At 48.1% G+C, this 22588-nt stretch overlaps 1 protein-coding gene across 7 annotated transcripts in view; it reads right to left on the bottom strand.

The window, feature by feature from the left end:
- The window catches only part of SYT16 (synaptotagmin 16), an 83091-nt gene that overhangs the window by 47716 nt on the left and 12787 nt on the right, over positions 1-22588 (bottom strand). For 3 of the 7 annotated variants that reach the window (XM_060271365.1, XM_060271383.1, XM_060271371.1), the window contains 2 exons: positions 17686-17865; positions 10157-10737 (listed from right to left, as the gene is read on the bottom strand). In XM_060271365.1, the coding sequence (XP_060127348.1) occupies positions 10157-10646 (490 nt within the window). In that variant the 5' untranslated portion in view covers positions 10647-10737; positions 17686-17865. Of the gene's footprint in view, positions 1-10156; positions 12235-13309; positions 13457-17685; positions 17866-22588 lie in introns of those variants that run through there. The other 4 variants (XM_060271379.1, XM_060271382.1, XM_060271374.1 and 1 more) reach the window with 3 other exon arrangements.

Here is a 22588-nt window from a genome sequence, read left to right as displayed (position 1 = left end):
AGCATCCAATACAGGCGGCCATCCAACCTCTCATTAAACACCTCCAAGGAAGGAGATGCGCATCTTTCGGAGCCGTGCTCCGCGCAAGTCAGCTTGTGCGGCACCAGAAGCCAGGATGCCTTCTGCAATTCTGTAATGTCCTGGGAAAACTGGGGTGGTTGTGGGGAGGCTTAGCTGCCAAGTATCCCGTTTTTCGCGGGAAACCCCCGGATTTTAATCCGTTTCCCGCTGTTCTCCCGAATAACCCCCGGATTTCCTACCTGCCAGGGAGCCTCCATTTTGGGTGCCGCTCTTCCCATGTGTGGGCACCGGAAATCGGGCAGAGAGGCACCGGAAGTTGCTTCTATGCATGCCCGGTGCCCCCCCCCCCAAGATGGCCGCCAGGCATGCATAGAAGCAACTTCCGGTGCTGCTCTGCCCGATTTCCTGTGCCCACACATGGGAAGAGTGGCCCCGGAAGTTGCTTCTACGCAACTTCCAGTGCCGCGCCGCTTCTGATCCCGCATTTTTCAGCGGGAGACTTGGCAGGTATGTGAGGAGGGTATGCAATGGGGGTCTCTTTCAGTCTCACTTTCCTACACATCCAGTTAATGCATTTATTTATGTTTTAATGAAGGCTTGAGCCTATCCATAGCAGGGAGGTAATAGCATTTTGGCAGTTCATGTTTCTCAGAGGTAAACACATTTTACAGAAGGTGGTCCTCAAGACCACATAACACCGGTCCTGAAAGACATGCATTGGCTCCCAGTACGTTTCCGAGCACAATTCAAAGTGTTGGTGCTGTCCTTTAAAGCCCTAAACAGCCAGGAGCGTCTCAACCCCCATCGTTCAGCCCGGACACTGAGGTCCAGCTCCAAGGGCCTTCTGGCGGTTCCCTCCCTGCGAGAAGTGAGGCTACAGGGATGTCTTGAGGAAAAGCGGGACGTTCCGAGATCAAATCAGAAACTTTCCCTGGAAAATAGGGACACTGGCAGGTCCTGTGACTGTTGTAAAGTCCAGGCCTACCTTCATACCTACCAAGTTCCTGTGGGAGAAATAAGGGACCGGACCGGAAGTAGCAGACCGGAAGTAGCGTGGCGGCCATTTTGGAACTGGGCGGAGCATGCTCAGAAGCGACTTTTGATGCTGCTTTGCCCAGTTCCAAAATGGCCGCCGCGCCAGAAGTCGCACTGCAGCCATTTTGGAACTGGGCAGAGCTGCATCAAAAGTTGCTTCTGAGCATGCTCCGCCCAGTTCCAAAATGGCCGCCGCACCAGAATAAACTGGGGAAAAACAAAAAAATCCGTTTTTTCAGCTGAGAACAGCTAGAAAAAATGGGGGTTTCCCAGGGAATACGGGAGACTTGGCAGCTATGCCTACCTTACATGGCTGTTTTAAAGATTACTTCCCAACATATATGAGATGTGTTGCACACTCTATACTAAGCATGAAGAAAGGAATCCATCTGCCATTCATTTCCAGGTTCTTTGGAAATACTTGGCAAGCTTCTCTCGCTTCGTGCCGTTTGGAGAAGTCGTGCTGCAGCCACCTTACTGGCTGCTGCATTCACTGAGCAACGCCCAAGTTCCATCTTTGAACTGGCTGGCACCCATCCTGCTGCTCTCCAATAGACTCATCTCGTGTTTTGCTTTATTCTGTATAAACTACCCAGGCGAGGCAGTCAAGTGGTCCAACCTTGTCTTTTGCTTGGTGAAAACTGGCTCTTCTGCCAATTCTCAGCTATTGTCAGATTTGTGATCTCACTATCCCCAAAAATAATCAGACGCTGGATTAATTAAGGTTATGACTCAAATCAGAGCCAAGTGTCAGAATGAGACAGTTCGTTGCGTACAATATTCGTGCTGCATATTTCTGTTTGGTAAACAATATATCTCATGGAAATCAGCACTGTTGGCAGCCAAACAGTGAGCGGAATGGGACCGAGTTTTACAAATATAGACTGCCCAGAATCTCAGATGTATCTGAGACATTGGCTCATGCTATATAAATGTGGGCTGACAAACTCGGGGCCAAAATTAAGCATTACCTGCGAAAGAAAACCACTGGATTACAATTTGAGAGGCATCTCTTGTGGACTGAATAAGAACTAAGGTGTTGTTGTTGTTGTTTTTATCAGCACACTTTGTGTCTCCATTGGCTTACCAATGACTGGATGTCTGTGTTATCGACACCTGCAGCAGACCAACACAGCTACCTCTCTGGAAACTGTAACATGGGAGGCTGCCTAATACGGAGCCAGCTCACTGCTCCATCTAGCTCACCCCCCCCCCCGCCATGCGGGAATCCCTTGCGGACGACCGCAGTGCCTGGAGATGGACAGGCCACGCATGCACAGCAAGGATCAGGTGAGGAATGGTTGCTGATGCATCTGCAGCAGTATAACTGGACACCCCTTTTCATGTTCAGCAGCAAATATATTTAAGTTGTTTGGTGCATTTATGGTCAGGGTAGCCAGCAGGGTTCCCCCCCCCCCAGAAAATGTGGTCTACAACTTCCATTCCTGACCGTGGACAATGGTAAGGGATAATAAGAACACAGGAAAAAGAGCTTGCAGGATCAGGCCAGTGGCCATGGGTGTACCCAGCGAAGGGCGGGGGGCAGCTGCCCCCCCTGAAGCTAATTTTTTTACCGTATTTTATGGACCATAACCCACGCTTTTCCCCTCCGAAAACTGAAGGAGGAAAGTCGCTGCGGGTTATGGAAATCGGGCTGTTTTCGCCCCATCCGCGGCTGCAGCCAGCGATAGGAACGTGGGAGGGGGGAGGAGCAGCTTGAGCTGGGGAGGGGGCGGACGGGAGCTCCATCCTTCCTTCTCCCCTCTTTCTTTCTTCCTTTTTATCTCTCTCTCTCTCCCTCCCTCCCTTCTCTCTCTCACCCCTTCCTTCCTTCCTTCCTTCCTTCCTTCCTTCCTTCCTTCCTTCCTTCCTTCCTTCCTTCCTTCCTTCCCTCTCTCTTCCCCTCTCTTGCCGCCCCCCCCCCCAGTTTTGATCCTGGGTACCCCCCTGCCAGTGGCCCATCTTCTCCCTATCTCCTGCCTTCATGGGGCGAGGCAACCAGAACTGTACACAGCATTCCAAGCATGGTTGCATCTTTTAACCAAGTTTTTCAGCGGAACCTAAATAAAGTCATTGGCTAGCCCTGATTTCAGTCTTGATGGACAGTTGCAAAGGAAGACTTTGCTTTCTGCCGTTTTAACTCTGCCAGCTTCTCTCTCTCTCTCTCTCTCTCTCTCTCTCTCTCTCTCTCTCTCTCTCTCTCTCTCTCTCTCTCTCTCTCTCTCTCATATGTATCGAGGCCCTTTATGTTCCAAACCACAAGAACACAGTGTCAGGCTGAGAGGCCGGAAGCCTTCCGTTTTCATAAACACGAGAGTTAAAAGTACAGAATGCTGGGGGTGGAAGCTTCAATGCTAATCTAAACCATTCAAGGTGAACTGTGTCTCATTCGCCTCTCCTGTATTCCAACGATTATCTCTTCGCTTGCAAAGGCCAAATGTTGTCAGCTGTCAACAGAACACTTCTCTTTGTTCGCGGTGTGCAAGTAAACATTTACCTCGCAGCATGTAGGAAGAAAGATCTGCCAGAAAGGACATACTCTCTCTGGGCAGAATTGCACAACACAGAGGTGTGGGGCCTTGATAACTCTCTTCCTCGCAACATCCAGCTAATCCTTCTCCACCCCTGCTGCCCTCAAAATGGTTTGGAAAAAGGCCATAAGGAGGGCCGTGACAGAACTTATCCAACACCTATCAAGTCATAGAATCATAGCGCTGGAAGGGACTAATCTCAACTAGATCATACATGCCAGATCATACATCCAACTTCTCCAAGGAAAGAGATTCCACCACCTCCTAAGGGAGATGGTTCCACTGTCGAACAGCTCTTACCGTTCTTCCTGACAGTAGTTTAGTTGGAATCTCCTTTCGTATCTCCTTTCATTATCTTCTTGATCAGGCTGAACATCCAAAACTCCTTCAACCGTTCCTCATAAGGAACGCTTGGTTCCCTTACGCCTGATCATCTTGGTTGCCCTCCTCTGTACACCTTCCAGCTTGTCCATATCCTTATTAAAATGTGGCACCCACAAGTGGACACAGGACTCCCGGTGTGGTCTGAACAAGGCAGAATATAGAGTGGAACTATGACATCCCTTGATCTGGGCACTAGACTTCTGTGGAAGCAGCCTAGAAAAACATTAGCTTTTTTTTTGCTGCTGCATCACACAGAAGCCCACCAGATGCCCAGGAGAACCCTGCTAGCAGGACCTGGGAGGAGCAGCACTTTCTCCCCATTTCTGATTCCCAGTAAACAGTATTCAGAGGCAAACGGCCCCCAAATAGTGGAGGCAGAAAATAGCCATTGTGGCTAGCAGCCATTGAGAGCTTCACCCTCCATTAATTTGCCTAATCCTCTTATAAAGGCACCCAAGCTGCTGGCCTTCACTATATATTGTGGGAGCAAATTCCAGAGCCTAGCTAAGAATGAGGGCGAAAAAGTGTTTTCTTCTGCCTGTCCTGAATCTTCCAACCTTCAGCTTCATTGGATGATATCAGGTTCTCGGATGATGAGAGAGGAGGGAAGAGTTTCTCTCCATCCACTTTCCCCATAAAGGTAAAGGTAAAGGGACCCCTGACCATTAGGTCCAGTCGTGACCGACTCTGGGGTTGCGCGCTCATCTCGCATTATTGGCCGAGGGAGCCGGCGTATAGCTTCCAGGTCATGTGGCCAGCATGACAAAGCCGCTTCTGGCAAACCAGAGCAGCACATGGAAACGCCGTTTACCTTCCCACTGTAGCGGTTCCTATTTATCTACTTGCATTTTGACGTGCTTCCGAACTGCTAGGTTGGCAGGAGCTGGAACCAAGCAACGGGAGCTCACCCCGTCACAGGGATTCGAACCGCCGACCTTCTGATCAGCAAGCCCTAGGCTCAGTGGTTTAACCACAGCGCCACCTGGGTCCCACTTTCCCCATACCATGTGCAATTTTATAAGCCACGTTTTGATCTCACAGGGCAAAGGCAAAAGCGCTTCCAAACAAGCCCTGAAGCTCTTGTGTCCATGAGTTGCTATTCCTGCATCGCAGGGGGCTGGACAAGATGATGTCCCTTGGGGGACCCTTCCAAATCTACAATTCTATGATTCTATGATACAAATACTACACCAGTCTTCACTCCATGATCCCATGATGAGATCTACAGAATGTATTTAAAGCACACCCGACACACAATTTAAAGCACATCCCCAAAAGAATCCTGGGAATTAATAATAATAATAATAATAATAATAATAATAATAATAATTTATTATTTATACCCTGTCCATCTGGCTGAGTTTCCCCAGCCACTCTGGGCGGATCCCAATCGAGTGTTAAAAACAATACAGCATTAAATATTAAAAACTTCCCTAAACCTTCAGATGACTTTTAAAAATAGGATAGCTGCTTATTTCCTTGACATCTGATGGTAGCTGTTTTTCTCTTTGACATTTGATGGGAGGGCGTTCCACAGGGTGGGCGCCACTACTGAGAAGGCCCTCTGTCTGGTTCTCTGAAACTTCACTTCTCACAATGAGGGAACCACCAGAAGGCCCTCAATACTGGACCTCAGTGACCGGGCAGAACGATGCAGGGGGAGACGCTCCTTAGGTATACTGGACCGAGGCCATTTAGGGCTTTAAAAGTCAGCACCAACACCTTGAATTGTGCTCGAAAATGTACTGGGAGCCAATGTAGGTCTTTCAAGACCGGTGTTATGTGGTCTCGGCGGCCACTCCCAGTCACGGGCTGAATGATGGGGGTGTAGACGCTCCTTCAGGTATACAGGAATTATAGCTCTGTGAAGGGGGAAACTACAGTTCCCGGTATTCTTTGGGTTAGAGCAGTGCACTTTAAAAGTACTTTGGATGTGCTTTAAATGAATTTCTTCAACCGCTAAGATTCCCACCCCCACCACCCCAATAATCTTCTTCTTAAGACACTACTTTCCCTGTTGCTTTTACACAGAGGGAGGAAAAACCCCCACCAAGGTAACATATGCAGACACAGTAGAGTCTATGTTGGGATAAGAACATAAGGGGTTTTTTGCTCTTCCATCATCAGCAACTGCTAAATGAAGAGTGTCTATTTTCTTCCGGTACTTTACTATTAGCAAAAGGGCCCTTCTGTCATCCGCCCGAAGCGCTTCTATGGCAACAAAAAGCATTCAAGTGTCGCTCTTGTTTTGTGCCAATTTATCCTTAAAAGCTTCTATTATATTTTGGGGAGAGGGGAGGAAGATGGTGCATTAAGAACACGTACAGCCAAGAAAGCAACATTTAAAGATTTTGTTTTTTAAAAAATGCAGCGGCACAAAAGGACCCCAGAATTTCACTGAGCTGAAAAGGCAGCGAGGCAATTTTTCCAAATTGTTTAGGTGGGGAAAACACACACACACACAGAGAGAGAGAGAGAGAGGGAGAGAAGGAGGGAGATACACACACACATTGATTCTCTCTTCTTTCACAGAATGTCAGGCCGCCCGCCCATCTGCTCGCTTTGTTTTATTTCTAAAATCAAAACAAGATACAACTCCTCCCCACCCCCTCCGCCACCATGATCGCTTCCACTCAGAAATGGAATTCTCAATGCGCGGCCAGCGCTATTCTCCCTGAAGATCTTGCGTCAATGAGTTGCCGAAGAGTGGGTACCAGGAGAAGGAACAGATTAACTGTTCCCGGAGCAAGACTAGGGATGGAGGGACACACTGAAGTCAGGCCCAGCCCAGAACTCTGAAGGGATGGGATTAAATGTTAATGGTTAAGGCAGGGTTCCCCCAAACATGGGTCTCCGGCTGTTTTTGGCCTACATCTCCCATCATGCCTGAGCACTGGTCCTGCTCGCTAGGGACGATGGGAGCTGTAATCCAAAAACAGACGGAGATCCAAGTTTGAGGAAACCCTGGTTTATATGTGCAGAGAAGAAGCAGTGGGAAAGATACCTGGCACCAAACACAGAGAAAACAGGCAGAGAAAACAAGGGAGAAAAGATCCCTGTGTGCTGTAGAGATGTCAAGAATGTTTCAGAGAGGCACTGCGAAGTGACAAACGTCCGAATTGCCTGGAGAGAATCCGTATCCCGTCTCAGAATCCGTGTCCAGAAATTGGACTTTCTGTGGGACGTCAAGGCTTGCTTTCTCCTTCACCAGCCAACACGTGTTTCCCTTTGTCCATGTCCTCTCTCCAACTGACGTGGGGGAGATTTAGTTCATGCCTCCAGCAGAAAAGCAAGTACGTCTTGAGAGGCGGCCTGAAGACCTCAGCAGCATTTCATGCGCGGAGAAGCATGCGGTTTTCCCATGCGGCGTTTTTGCAGCAAAGAGGCGTCCTGAGAATCTTGGTGCTGTGAAACAAAGTCTGATCTCTAAATTGGAATGTACAGAGCAGGCATTGCTTGTGGACTCACTCACGAAGGCATCAAAATTGTTGTGGTATTTCCACAACAGATTGGAGGGACGGGGGGTTTGCAGTGGCAGTTAGGAACTGGTTCAAGATATTATCACAAACCCCAAACAACTTCGTACCTGCAAGACTGCCTGATTCCTTATGCTCCAATCCAATTCACAGAGATATTCTGGGGTACCTTTGAAGCCCCCACCCCACGCCCCTGAGGTTCAATTGGTGTTTACCAGGGACTGAGTCTTTAGCATGTCAAGCTGTGTCCTATGGAACTCCTTGCCACTAGAGGAACAAAAGGAGTCACCCTCCCTACCTTCTTTTTGTGATCTTCTGAAGACTCGGTTGTTCGGAATGTGAATATTTTACCAACCCATACTTATGGGTGGTTTTATTGATGTAATTGCGATGTGTTTTTAATGTTATACCCTGATTTGTTTATGAAAGTGTGTGTGTTTATAAATATCTAAATAGACAACAAACAAACAAACCCAGCCTCAAGAAACCAAGAAATCTTCATAAATGATCATATACAATAATTTCAACAAATGGGGCAGTTATGTTATAGTTCTGATTAGCTTCCCACCCACCACCCACCCCACCCTCTGACAGGCATGCACCCACCGCAAACCAATACAAGGGGTCATGGTGGAAATTTCTCAAAGGCTAAGACATGTGCTGATATAGAGGTGCCAGGAAGCATATCTTAAGCCATCCAACTTTCTGCCAATATATTCTAATATAGCTTTGGGAGCTGGGGGGGGGGGACTGTCATACAGTGGATCCGCTCCTTCCTCCTGGGCCGTGTTCAGAAGGTGGTGTTGGGGGGATGAGTGTTCAGACCCCTGGGCTCTCACTTGTGGGGTGCCTCAGGGTTCCGTCATCTCCCCCATGCTTTTTAACATCTATATGAAGCCGCTGGGAGAGATCATCAGGGGGTTTGGGCTGGGTGTTCATCAGTATGCACCCAACTCTCTCTCTCTCTTTTACATCAGAACCAGTGAAGGCGGTGAATGTCCTGTGTGAGTGTCTGGAGGCGGTTGGAGGATGGATGGCGGCTAACAGATTGAGGTTGAATCCTGACAAGACAGAAGTACTGTTTTGGGGGGACAGGGGGCAGGCGGGTGTGGGGGACTCCCTGGTCCTGAACGGGGTCACTGTGCCCCTGAAGGACCAGGTGCACAGCCTGGGAGTCATTTTGGACTCACAGCTGTCCATGAAGCCACAGGTTAATTCTGTGTCCAGGGCGGCTGTCTATCAGCTCCATCTGGTACGCAGGCTGAGACCCTACCTGCCCGCAGACTCTCTCACCAGAGTGGTGCATGCTCTAGTTATCTCTCGCTTGGACTACTGCAATGCGCTCTATGTGGGGCTACCTTTGAAGGTGACCCGGAAACTGCAATTAATCCAGAATGCGGCAGCTAGACTGGTGACTGGGAGCAGCCGCCGAGACCACATAACACCGGTCCTAAGAGACCTACATTGGCTCCCAGTACGTTTCCAAGCACAATTCAAAGTGTTGGTGCTGACCTTTAAAGCCCTAAATGGACTCGGCCCAGTATACCTGAAGGAGCGTCTCCACCCCCATCGTTTAGCCCGGACACTGAGATCCAGCGCCGAGGGCCTTCTGGCGGTTCCCTCACTGCGAGAAGCAAAGCTACAGGGAACCAGGCAGAGGGCCTTCTCGGTAATGGCAAGCGCCCTGTGGAATGCCCTCCCAGCAGAGGTCAATGAGATAAACAACTACCTGACATTTAGAAAACACCTAAAGGCAGCCCCGTTTAGGGAAGTTTTTAATCTGTAATATTTTAATGTATTTTAGTATTTGTTGGAAGCCGCCCAGAGTGGCGGGGGAAACCCAGCCAGATGGGCGGGGTATAAATAATAAATAATAAAAATAAAATAATAATAATAATAATAATAATAATAATACAGTGGTGCCTCGCTTAACGAATGCCCTGCTTAACGAAATTTCCGCTTAACGAAAGGATTTTTCGAGTGGAGGTTGCCTCGCTAGATGAATTCGTTTTATGAAAAATTCGTCTAGCGAATCGCGGTTTCCCACAGGAATGCATTGAAATTCAGTTAATGCGTTCCTATGGGCAAAAAAAATTCAAAAAAATTCAATGCATTCCTATGGGATTCGCTAAACGAATTTTTCGTTATAAGAAAAGACCCATGGAACGAATTAAATTCGTCTAGCGAGGCACCACTGTAATATCAATTAACATTAAGCATAAAGATGCATGGCTGCCACTAATTTTAGAACCAGCATTCTGGATCAACTAACTACCTTGGCTTCAGTGATGCAGAACGCATCTCTTCCCCAATGCTGTCAGATGCAGGATTAGCACAGGATAAAGCTGGGTTCCCTAGGAACCATAATCGGCCGTAAGGAGTTGCTGATAACTTTTATCCTCTACGAAGCATTATCTGCAAGTAAGTGTAGAGGTGAGCATGGAGACTGGGGGATGGGGGGGGGATGGCTGCCTCTGCTTTCCTAACTTCTGACATAACCTGCCCCACGTCCCAATGTCATTACACCTTGTATTTCCCTGCCAGCCAATGATATAAAGTAGAGGGAGAGAAATGCACTGTGTAAGAACAGGAAATCATGTGGTAGAAACTGAAAGGGACCACCCTGTTGGGGCAGCAATCCCATGTTTTTCTTGGAGAGTGGGTGCAAAACAAAGAGGGCTGCTATCAGGTAGGAGGACACCAACTTACCATCACAGTTACGTAGAAGATTCTTACTCTGTTTGGAATGCTCCTCTTCCTCCGGGATGGTTTCCATAAGTTGGTAGCCCTTGTAGCTTGGATAGAGCCCATGGGATGTCAAGGGATCATCATCGAGGTACTGATCTGAGAAGGTGGGGCTGCTCTTGTCTCCTTCGTGCCAACGAGGACCCAGGTCTGAAGCACAGGAAGACTCCAGAGAAGTAGGGTCATGAGCAGATGATGAGAAGTCATCAGGTTCTCCACTCTCCTGGCTAAAGGTGCTTCCATCGTCTGAAGCTTCGGAGTAACGTTCGTAAGACCCATCATCACTGTCTTCTAAGCCCTCGTCTCCTTCATCAGTGGGATGGTGATCCGCTTTGCTTCCCAGGTTGGCGAAGGAAGAAGAGATGGAGTCTCCTGCTTCTTGGACAGCCTCATAGACCCGAGACATCCATGAGGACAAGGGCTGGAAGAAACTCTGGACATCCTGGGAGGACATGCTTTTTGGCACACCATGAACAAGTAAAGTGATGGGTCATAAACTCCAGCTGTTCATCTTTGCCAGCATGTCAGACTCAGAGGTCTGTGAGCTACAGAATAAGCATTGCAAAAGGTTATCAAAAGATTGCCTGCCCCCCCTCTTTTAACCTCTTTGTTAAACTACTAAAATCATCCAAGCTGAGAGAAAGGGAGTACAGAAAAGAGAAAGGAGAAGTATCCACATGCCACAAACCAGAAGGAGAGAATGCTTTCACCCAAATTTGCAACACACAACCAGGGATCCGCCAAACCGAAAGCACAGGATGAATGTCAAAAGTTAATTTATAACTAGGTAACGCAAGGGATGGTTCAAACCATGTTTACAGCTTCCCCAAATAACAATAAAGCAGGCAATGTTGGGGTGGATGCAGAGGTTTAAATTCCCCCCACTGAACACAGCAGATGGATGGGGATGTAAATTGTACACTCCCCATTCAACAGTTTGTTGATTGGCTGGGCTGTCTGCATGTGCCTATACATGTGTGTACATGTTTGCGAGTGCCATGTGCAGGGTAGCCACACCCATTCCTGGCATGTGGCCAGCAGAGGATTGTCAAAGGGTGATCAAGACCCTTCCTTCTCTCCTGATGTAATCGGAAGGCCACAGTTTAGCAGAAGCAATCGTTTGCCGCTGCATCCCAACCAATAAACTAGGGTTTGCACTTACCCTGCAAACCATCGTTTTAAATTCTGGTATGGAGGTTGGGTGCAAATTACAGGTTGCTAGGTTGGTGGTAACAGCAAATTATGGTTTGCATTGATCAGTGAGTGAGGGATTGACTCTGGGCACATGAAGGAAGGAACCTAAGGCTCAATCGCATAATGCCTTTTCATGCCAGCTGAGCCAGTACAGTATTTGCTACACTTGCCGTACTCTAATCCTCTGGTATGAAGTTCCCCATAATTTCAAATAAAACTGTCTTGGAATCCGAAACAAAGTGGCTCGCCACCAAATAATTGTTTCCCATTAATCATACTCCTGTTTAGATTTCACTTTTATCCCAACTCTTTTAAGAACACGCGCTTTGCCTTGGAGGAAAAGGAACGGCAACAATTAATTGCAGTTCTCCATTGCTTCTGAGGCCTTAAAAAAAAAAGGAGAGGAGCAAAAAAAGACAGTCACGGGGACAACGGTTGCAAAAACGAAAAAGCGAGTAGAAGCCGTGAAAATCTCTGGAACGGGTAATTCCAATGCCTAATTCTATACAAAGAGAGTGAAACAAACTGAACCTAACTTAGAAGTCCCTGACTTGAAACTATAAATGCTCGGCGGCACTCTTCCCAGGGGGAATAGAGACATTCCAGGATCAAATCAGAAACCGAGATGGCTTTCGTAATTCCAGGACTGTCCCTGGAAAACCGGGCCCCTTGGAGGGTATGTAAACATACATGTCTGAATGAGCTTTTTGCATAGCTGCCAAGTCTCCCGTTTTCCCCGGGAAACCCCCGTTTTTCCGGCTGTCCCCAGCCGAAAAAACGGATTTTTTTTGTTTTTCCCCGGTTTATTCTGGCGCGGCGGCCATTTTGGAACTGGGCGGAGCATGCTCAGAAGCGACTTTTGATGCTGCTCAGCCCAGTTCCAAAATGGCTGCAGCGCGACTTCTAGTGTGGCAGCCATTTTGGAACTGGGCACAGCAGCATCAAACGTCACTTCTGAGCATGCTCCGCCCAGTTCCAAGATGGCCGCTGCGCTACTTCCGGTATGCTACTTCCGGTCCGGTCCCTTATTTTTCAGAGAGGAACTTGGCAGGTATGGCTTTTTGGCCTAGAAATTCAGAACCAACTGGATATGGCAGAAGCACCCACGTTTATTTATTTCAGCCTTCCTTATCCCAGTGCTTTTGACTACAACTCCTATCAGAAAGCATGGCCAACTATTAGAGGGGTGGGAGCAGCAACATCTGGAGGACATTGGGTTGGGGAAACCTTGTTCACAGATCTGCCCCGCTGACAGTGACATGGGCTAAATCTTTTTCCCAAAGCTGCACATGGGCGAACGATTCCCCCTGCCTGAACCTCGCCTCCTAGCGCTTTGTCACTGTAGCCCATTTCCCCCACCCTAATCTGGTTCAAATACCAGAAGTGAGTTTGACTGGGAGGAAACTGGGAGGGGCTGGAGTGGAGGACGCAAAGCAGGGAAGATTTCGCTCCCCTGAACTGCACACCCTTTCATTACCTAAGTCGCTCCCACTTCCCTTTCGATATGTGAAAGCAGCAGAGGCAGATGAACAAATGGGGGCGCCCCATTGCCAGGAGCATAGCAAGGGGGGAGCGGAAGGGCCGATCCGCTCTCAGCTCCGTCTTTTGGGGGCAGCGCGAGCAGCGCCGCCGGCACCCCGCTATGTAGTGCGCATGCGCAGTGTCGCTACGTTGTATGTAGCAACACTGCGCATGCGCACTATGTAGCAACGCCCCACTCCCGGGTGCGCGTCATGTTTGCCGTGCCAGGTACCCGAGCAGTTTCCTACGCCAGTGCCCATTGCATCCTAAATGTAGCCCCCAGACTCGAAATTTCCTTCAAGATACAATGCCAATGCAATTCTGGGCTGCATCAATAGGAGTATAGCATCTAAATCAAGGGAAGTAATAGTACCACTGTATTCTGCTCTGGTCAGACCTCACCTGGAGTACTGTGTCCAGTTCTGGGCACCACAGTTCAAGAAGGATACAGACAAGCTGGAACGTGTCCAGAAGAGGGCAACCAAAATGGCCAAAGGCCTGGAAACGATGCCTTATGAGGAACGGCTTAGGGAGCTGGGCATGTTTAGCCTGGAGAAGAGAAGGTTAAGGGGTGATATGAAAGCCATGTTCAAATATATGAAAGGATGTCATATGGAGGAGGGAGAAAGATTGTTTTCTGCTGCTCCAGAGAAGCGGACATGGAGCAATGGATTCAAACTTCAAGAAAGAAGATTCTACCTAAACATTAGGAAGAACTTCCTGACAGTAAGAGCTGTTCGGCAGTGGAATTTGCTGCCAAGGAGTGTGGTGGAGTCTCCTTCTTTGGAGGTCTGTAAGTGGAGGCTTGACAGCCATCTGTCAGGAATGCTTTGATGGTGTTTCCTGCTCGGCAGTGGTTGGATTGGATGGCCCTTGTGGTCTCTTCCAACTCTATGATTCTATGATTCTATACATGCAAGGGCGTGCAAGATCACAAAGGCTGTTTGGGGCAAATTCCTCTTCCTCTTGGTACATCCATTACAACCCCCATCCCAAGACAACAGAGCAAACAGGTAAATGTTCTAAGTAGCTTTGGCATCACCTTGCCCATTTTAGCAAAAAGGAAAAACTGCTTCCTACTTGAATTTCCCAGTATAATTCATAATTAGCAGCACTATCTCTCTACACACACACCCAAGGCTACAATAATACAAATGCCATCTTTCTCCCACAGTACAGGCTGTGGTTTGAGACAATAAGAGCCTTTCCATTATAAATACCACATTTTAAAGGATTTACTTGTCAATCATGTAAGAATTACTTTCAAATGCAAATCACTAACAGCGTGCAGGCAAGTCTTCTCAGTCCGCCCCCCCCCCACTTTTCCTCCCACTTTCCTCAGTTTTTAAAACCTACCCTGTTTATTAATAATTCACATTTTTTAAAAGCTTTGGTAAATATATGTTTGCACCGCCGTCTGTGGCAGTTCCAAAAAGCGCCGACGCCCACAGCGCAGCGAAGGAGAGATGCTGTCATTTAATTCTTATTCTTTATTTTTTAAAGGCCCTCGCATTGCAATACTTGTCAGGAGAAAGAAAGACTTTGCAACGCTCTCAACAAAGGGAACTTTTCAACACAGAGCGATATCTGTGTTTGTGTAACACTGAGAGCGTGGCGGAGAACAAAACAAAAGGAACCTAACGTGAGCCCCACAAGCCACGCAATGCAAGACCTCCCCTCACATTTCTGGAAACGGGTACGGATCCATGAGAGGGGAAGGAGCAGGGACGCCTTTCCCTGTACTGCTTCCCAGTCCCAACTGCTGGCCTTCCTCATGGCATAGGAATATAAAATGGCACTGCCGGATCAGGCCAATGCCCCACCTCATCCAATATCCTGTTCCTACAGCTGCCAACCAAATGCTAGTTTGCAAGCAAGGGAGGGAACCATTGCCCTGGGGCACAGTTTTTTCGAGGGCGCATTTTGGTGCGCCCACCCCAGGCGCCATGAAGACATGTCCGTCTGTCCCCCAGCTGAGCTCACCGCCTGCAATTCCCAGGTTACCAGGTGCCAGGGTCAGGTCAGCAACAACTCTCAAAGCATCAGCGATCAGCGTAGTTAACTCTTTGTTCAAAGAAACCAAACAGCTCAGGCCTTAGCGAGTCCAAGTAACTCTTCCCAGTAGATCGCGGTTTCCCAAATTTGGGTCTCTGGCTGTTTTTGGACTACAACTCCCATCGTCCCTAGTCAGGGATGATGGGAGCTGTAGTCCAAAAACAGCCGGAGACCCAAGTTTTGGAAACCCTGCAGTTGATCTGACCAACCTTAGCCCTAACCCTACCTCCAACATTGACCCTAAACCTAACCCTACTTCCCAATGCCAAAGAAGCGGAAGGAGAACCGCCATCACCAAGGAGAAAGCACCCAAAAGGAGACACCATCAATTTCCCAGGTGGCTGCTGCCTCGCATCCAATAAACACCCCAGAAGATAAGAATAAAATACAGTGGTACCTCGGTTTATGAACACAATTGGTTCCGGAAGTCTGTTCATAAACTGAAGCGTTCATAAACTGAAGCGAACTTTCCCATTGAAAGTAATGGAAAGTGGATTAATCCATTCCAGACGGTCCGCGGAGTAACCGTTCATAAACTGAAGCGAACTTTCCCATTGAAAGTAATGGAAAGTGGATTAATCCGTTCCAGACGGGTCTGCAGAGTACTCAACCTGAAGCGTACTTAACCCAAAGCATGGGTGTAATTGGTTCCGGAAGTCTGTTCATAAACTGAAGTGTTCATAAACTGAAGCGAACTTTCCCATTAAAAGTAATGGAAAGTGAATTAATCCGTTCCAGATGGGTCCGCGGCGTTCATAAACCGAAAATTCATAAACCGAGGTGTTCATAAACCGAGGTTCCACTGTATAGGAATTATTATTCCAGCATTATTATGACATTTTACCATTTATTCTCGTAAGACTCATCATTGTCAAAGCAAACTTAATGGCTGCATCGGCACATCACAGTAAGCCATGGTTTCGTGTGGCGTTCACAAGCTGGAATGAGCCGAAGTGAGCCCCACCTGCCCTTGATGCCTCCCTTTTGCCTCCCCCTCTGGTCCACAACTTTAGCCTTGCTTTTTTTTTCCATGACACTCTCGGCTTGTCATTGGTTGGGGCTTATAAAATACTCTGGTCACTTTCAAAGCAAGTCAACTCCAAGCCTTGGTTAAACGAACCTGAGTTTGTTATAAACCACAAACCCACCCACCCCCCATTTGCATGCAAAAAAAATAAATCAATCAAAATATCCAGTAGAAATGAAGCAAAATGTTGTCGGGAGTCCTCTTCCTGGAGAATTTGTGCATGCCTGAGACTCACGTGGGATCATAGCTGCCAAGTCTCCCGCTGAAAAATGTGGGATCAGCAGCAGCACGGCACCAGAAGTCGCTTCCTACGCATGTCTGGACAAGCAACTTCCGGTGCCGGCGCTGCCCAATTTCCGGTGCCCAGACATGGGCAGAGGGGCACCCGAAATGGAACCTCCCTGGCAGGTAGGAAATGTTCGGGTTTTGCTAAATTAGTAGCGTGAGAAACCATCAGATTGCTTCTTCACACAATCAACTCTAGGACAAGCAATTAACACTGGGCAGAAAGCCAAGGTCTACTTCTGCCATAGTAACTGCGCTCTCATTGGTTGGGATCAGCACTGAGACCTGTTATCAGGGAAAGCTAGCACAGTACGTGGTGTGGTGAGTGTGGTCAGTGTAGGAGGAGAGGTGCTGTATCGGTTGAGAGAGAGACAGAGAGGAAAGGATTTATTTTACTTTGTTTTTGAGTTCTAAAGCTGTACATAGAAACTCTGGATTTTCTTTATTTTAATAAATCCTGTATATAGTTTTACTCTGCGTCCAGATGTCTAGTCATTTAAGTTACCACCAGAAGCTTCCGGAAAAACCTGCGCAAACTCTGCTGTGTTCAGGCTGAAGTTACACCTGACACTTAAAAACACTATTTTTTTCTATTCGGGATAACAGCGGGAAACGGATTAAAATCTGGGGTATCCAGCGAAAACCGGGAGACTTGGCAGCTATGCATGGGATCATTCCAGCTTCTGCATGACACAGTAATAATAGTAATAATAATTTTATTATTTATACCCCACTCATCTGGCTGGGTTTCCCTAGCCACTCTGGGCAGCTTGCAGCATATGTAAAAACATAAAAACATAAACATGAGGAAACTCGAGCCCAGGCGCTGAATGCCATTATCCAGACCTCTTTATCTGCCGTTACGTTTTTTTGCTCCACCCACTTTTACCTCTGCCCCCCCCCACCAGCAGCAGCATGTGGACCCTGGAAGGTTTCCCGCAGGGAAATGTGGCCCTTGGAATCATACACCTGTGGAATTGGAAGGGGTCCAAATGGACCCCTACTCCAAGCCCCCTGCCCAGAGGTGCCATCTTCTCAAATTGATTGAGGAGAACTGATGGGATGTCCTAACACTGTAAGGAGCCAGGGGGTGGAGCCAAACACCCTCTGAACCCACCCCTCAAAAAAAACACTGGGGGGGGGAACTGCCTCAGCCTCCAGAAGCCGGCACCTTTGTCTCCTGCAATACAGGAATCTGAGCTAATCATTTGGGCCCGAGGTGGGAAATGTTCTCCATCCTGGCTAAACGTTGGCTCTTTTGTGCGACGTGCAAATGTGGCCAACGGGTGCCAGAAAGCAAAAGATAGCAGTTCCAATCCATTGAAAGTTTTGCTAAAAGCAGATTTCGATCTATTCCTTAAACGACTCAGATTTAATTTCGTTTAAGGAGTTGGAGCATGGTGGTGCTTACCCAGACTCTCATGAACGGCCGACTTCTCTTTGTAGCGTTTACGTTTCCCGCGTTGTTCCAAGCAGGGGAGGCCCCCGATCTTCTCAAAGCAGAGCTTCTTGTTGATGAAGAGGAAGAGGACCGCAAATAGGACGATGAAGACCCCGACAGCTGAGAGGAACCCAATCGCTTCAGGAGTAACTGGCAGCGAGGAAAAGCACAAGGAAGAAAGCCAGGTGTTAAGCTGGTGCTTTTCTTAGAATTTTGAAGTGTCAGGCATAGCTCTAGTGGCTTTAGCCCAAACGTAGCAGAGTTTTCCTGCACAGCACAGAAGCTAGTTGAGGTGGAAATGACTAGTCGGCTAGACGCAGAATAACTATTTACAGGATTTATTAAAAGAAAATAAAACCAGCAGAGTTTCTGCATACAAAGCAAAGCAAAATAAATCCTCTCTGTCTCTCTCTCTTCAACCATACGCAGCACCCCTACTCCTAACACCCAAGAAGAAACAACTGTGCTAGCATTCCTAGATAACAGAGTTCAGTGCTGGTCATTAACCAATCAGAGAGTAGTTTCCAGGCCAGGCAGACCTTGGCTTTCTGCCAAGAGTAAATTGATACTGCCTTGGGTTAACTGTGTGAAGCAAGAATATGTAAGTTTCCCATGAGAACTAATGAACAGAAACTGAACAGCTTTGTGGGGTCACGTCGCCAAATGTGCATTCCCAGGCAATGCATTTGCCGCGACGGTGACGACGCAGAGGGATTAAGCATTTGTAAAAGAGGCAGGATTCCCAAGGGAGCCACAGGGAAGGGTAGGAGAAGAACAGGCCTCTTGCCTTTGTGCCCAACTTGGCGGCACAACTGTAACCATGTCTACTGTGAAGGAAGTCCTATGGAATTTGGTGGCCCTCATTCCCAGGTAAGTGGCATCAGCGGTGTTCCATCTCCTTTGAACACAGAAGGTCCCAGCCTCAATCCTTGGCACCTCTCGGGAGGGCTGTGAGGGAGCCCCGCCTGAAATCTGGAAGTGGCCCTGTCTGGCAATGTTGACAATACTGAGCTAAGTGAACCAATGGTTGGACTCAGCAAAAGACAGCTTCCTATGGTTCTCGGCAAGGTTAAAATGGCAGCCTGACAGGTGTATATGCCTCCTGGTCTTTGATTTGCTCTAGGAGGTGTACGGGCAATCTACCCGGAAGATTAATTGTATTTTGAGGAGTTAGTGATCTGACATGGTTACCTTTCCTTCCCCCTCCCTGCCTCTTGATAAGCTCTTTGATGGAGGACAAGAGATTGTAAAAGGAGATCAAGTATTATTTATGTACGCGACAACTGCGGCAAGGACTTTGTTAGCCCAAAAATGGAAAGCTCAGGAGTTACCGACGATCGAAGAGTGGCAGACAAAAATGATAGACTATGCGGAATTAGCAAGACTGACTAGCAGGATCCGAAACCAGGGAGAGGCAAAGTTCCAAAAAGACTGGAGTAAATTTGTGGACTGTATGGAGAGGAATTGCAGAAGTTTAAAGACACTTGCAGGATTGAAATAAATCCTAGGAAATGACTTTAAATAGAAGGAGTAAAGGAACTGCGAGATAAGAGTTGATAAGAAAACCAAATGAGGGGAGGGAGGGAAGTCAAAGCTCGGCAGAGCATTGGGAATTCGAAATAGGGGAATAGATGTTAAAAAGAGAAAAATTGTGTGTGTTGTGTTTGTTGTTGAATGTTTTGTTTTGTTTAATGTGTTTAATGTGTTTATTTGAAAAATCGAATAAATTGCTTTTTTTAAAAAAAAGATAAGCTCTTTGATGGCATAACAGCCTTTAATGTCCTAACCCATGGGTAGGCAAACTAAGGCCCAGGGGCCAGATCCAGCCCAATTGCCTTCTAAATCCGGCCCACAGATGGTCTGGGAATCAGCATGTTTTTATCTGAGTAGAATGTGTCCTTTTATTTAAAATGCATCTCTGGGTTATTTGTGGGGCATAGGAATTCGTTCATCCCCCCCCAAAAAAGTATAGTCCAGCCCCCCACAAGGTCTGAGGGTCAGTGGACCGGCCCCCTGCTGAAAAGGTTTGCTCACCCCTGTTAAATCAGTTGGGAGAAAGTGATAGTGCTAAGTACCTTCTCTGATGTTGGACACTGTTTTGAGAAAGTGAGGCACTGCGCTGTGGTTAAACCACTGAGCCTAGGGCTTGCTGATCAGAAGGTCGGCGGTTCGAATCCCTGTGACGGGGTGAGCTCCCGTTGCTTGGTCCCAGCTCCTGCCAACCTAGCAGTTCGAAAGCACGTCAAAATGCAAGTAGATAAATAGGAACCGCTACAGCGGGAAGGTAAACGGCGTTTCCATGTGCTGCTCTGGTTTGCCAGAAGCGGCTTTGTCATGCTGGCCACATGACCTGGAAGCTATACGCCGGCTCCCTTGGCCAATAATGCGAGATGAGCGCGCAACCCCAGAGTCGGTCACGACTGGACCTAATGGTCAGGGGTCCCTTTACCTTTACCTTTACCTTCTCTGATGTTGGACACTGTTTTGAGAAAGTGAGGCACTGGGAGGGGGTGGCTAATGAATGATCTGCACATAGCCAGTCGGGCAAGCCAGACAGGCTAGCTAGCTATAAATCGGATGGTTGTGGGCACAGTTTTTTGAGAAGCTTGTGTTCTGACTGCGGAGCCGTGCAAACTGAGGCTACTTGGGGGAGTTACTTTGACAGTTCCAAGTGGCAGATGGAAGTGCTTGCTTGGTATGTATATATATATATATATATTGCTTGCTGTTTAGAATAAAATCTTTAATCTTCTCACTCACTTGTGTCTTTTATTCCTTCTGAATCTCATTTTAAAAGAACCACCTTGCATTTGGCAAGACAGAGGAAAGGTTCCCACTATTCTGAGTGCTCACTGGAAGGACAGATCGTGAATACTTTGGCCACCTCATGAGAAGAGAAGAATCCTTGGAAAAGACCCTGATGTTGGGAAAGATGGAGGGCACAAGGAGAAGGGGACGACAGAGGACGAGATGGCTGGACAGTGTTCTCGAAGCTACGAACATGAGTTTGACCAAACTGCGGGAGGCAGTGCAAGACAGGAGTGCCTGGCGTGCTATGGTCCAGGGGGTCACAAAGAGTCGGACACGACTAAACGACTAAACAACAACAACATTCTGAGTCCTTGCCTTCTGTCCCACTTAGGGACAGAAAAGTATCCAATTTTAGTAAAGGACTGAGGATGTCAACCCAAAAGGAATACTGGAGAAGGGCAAACAGCTCCTCTCTGGGAGCAGAGGGTGCCTGATTAAGGTGCCTTACCCCCCACCCAATCAATGTGACAACTGAATTGAGGCAATGGGGGGCATGCCTGCACCATTTAGAAGTCCTGTCTCTTTGTCTGCTATTTTAGCTGTGGCACCCCTTTTGTGTTGTGCCTCCCCACACATACACGCGACAGCTAGTTTGCCACTGGTGCCAAGGCGCTTTCTCGAAATTCCAAACGTGCCCACTAGGGTCGCTAGCCCCTGGCTTAGCTTAAGCAAAGCAGTGGTCTCGTGTGCCTTCTGACCACCCCCTTGTTGCTGTGGTTGGCATCCGTCTGTCTCAAGAGACCATGGAGTGCACCCAAGTGACACCCCCCCACACACACTCACAGAACGCAAGCCTGCCCGGTGTTTATGGAGGTCCTGGGCTGCCCAGACGACGAGACCCCCTTCTCAGCCTGGTCCAAAGGAAAGCAGAGCAAGACATTGAGCACTAGCTTGGCTACAGGAGTTGATGGAAGGAGGCATTCAAGGTGCCATCCAACCGTCTTAGGGACTCCACTCCGGATTTGTGTACGGTTTGCTCCTGAGCCTTTTCTTCTCCTGAAGATTTTCTGCAAGGCAGCTGAGGTTTAGGATCAGAGTTTTCCTTCTCCTAGATGGGCTACCTTTCCAGGTGGACGAGCCCCACCCGCCCCTCACTTTCCTCTACAGCACGTGCAGAAATTGCCTTCTTGACTGCTGGACCCACGATTGGTTTAGCTGCTCAATCCGCTAGAGCCTATCTTTGCATGAAGAGAAATCCCTAACTCAACAAGGGTTCGAGACTGGTCGGCTACCCTCACCTGGTTTAGCTGGCCAGTTGAAGCAGTTTCCCAGAACGTGGCTGCTGACCACCCCCTCGAATATGCTTAAATGTAATACCAGTGATGATCACAGAAGCCAGAAATACAGGGATGGGATATATCCTTACCTTCCAAGTCCCGGACTGCAGAATCCGGGACTGGCAGCCGTGTGACACCGCAAGTTGCGTCGATGTAACTTCCGGTGTCGCTTTGCCCTTCTATGGGCACCAAAAATGGCCACCGCCGGCTTTGAAAGTCGCTTGTACGCATGTCAGTAAGTGCGTCGACACAACTTCCGGTGTCGCTCCGCCCATCTATGGGCACAAAAAATGGCTGCCGCCGACACCGGAAGTCGCCTCTATGCACTTCTGGACATGCGTAAATGTGACTTTTGAAGCCGGCGGCGGCCATTTTTTGTGCCCATAGAAGGGCAAATCAGAAAGGAAAAAAATGGCCGCCGGCAGGAGAAAATAACGGAGAAAAACGGGAGACGAAGTGATATGGGGGACCACCGGGAAAAGGTAAGTAAAAACGGGGGTTTCCCGGGGAAAACGGGGTACTTGGCAGCTATGGATATATCGCTGCCCTACCCCAATGAGTTTCTTGTCCTGCTCCAGGACAGGCAAGCAGTTAAATATATTATGCAAAAGAAAAAAGAAAGCTAAAAACTCTGCAGAATGAATTATGCAAAGCGAGAAGTTACACAACCGTGCTAGAATTCTGTAATTTTTACAGGTTGCAGAAACCAGCCTTTCCTGGTGCAGAAGTGGGAGAAAGCTGCTAGCCACCATGCCCAAAGGTTGCTCACTCTAGGAAAATTAACT

The sequence above is a fragment of the Zootoca vivipara genome, chromosome 1 (genome assembly GCF_963506605.1).
Source record: "Zootoca vivipara chromosome 1, rZooViv1.1, whole genome shotgun sequence".
In the NCBI taxonomy this organism is placed as follows: domain Eukaryota; kingdom Metazoa; phylum Chordata; class Lepidosauria; order Squamata; family Lacertidae; genus Zootoca; species Zootoca vivipara.
Note: the sequence above shows the minus strand (reverse complement) of the source record. Positions and strands in the feature narration are given on the sequence as shown.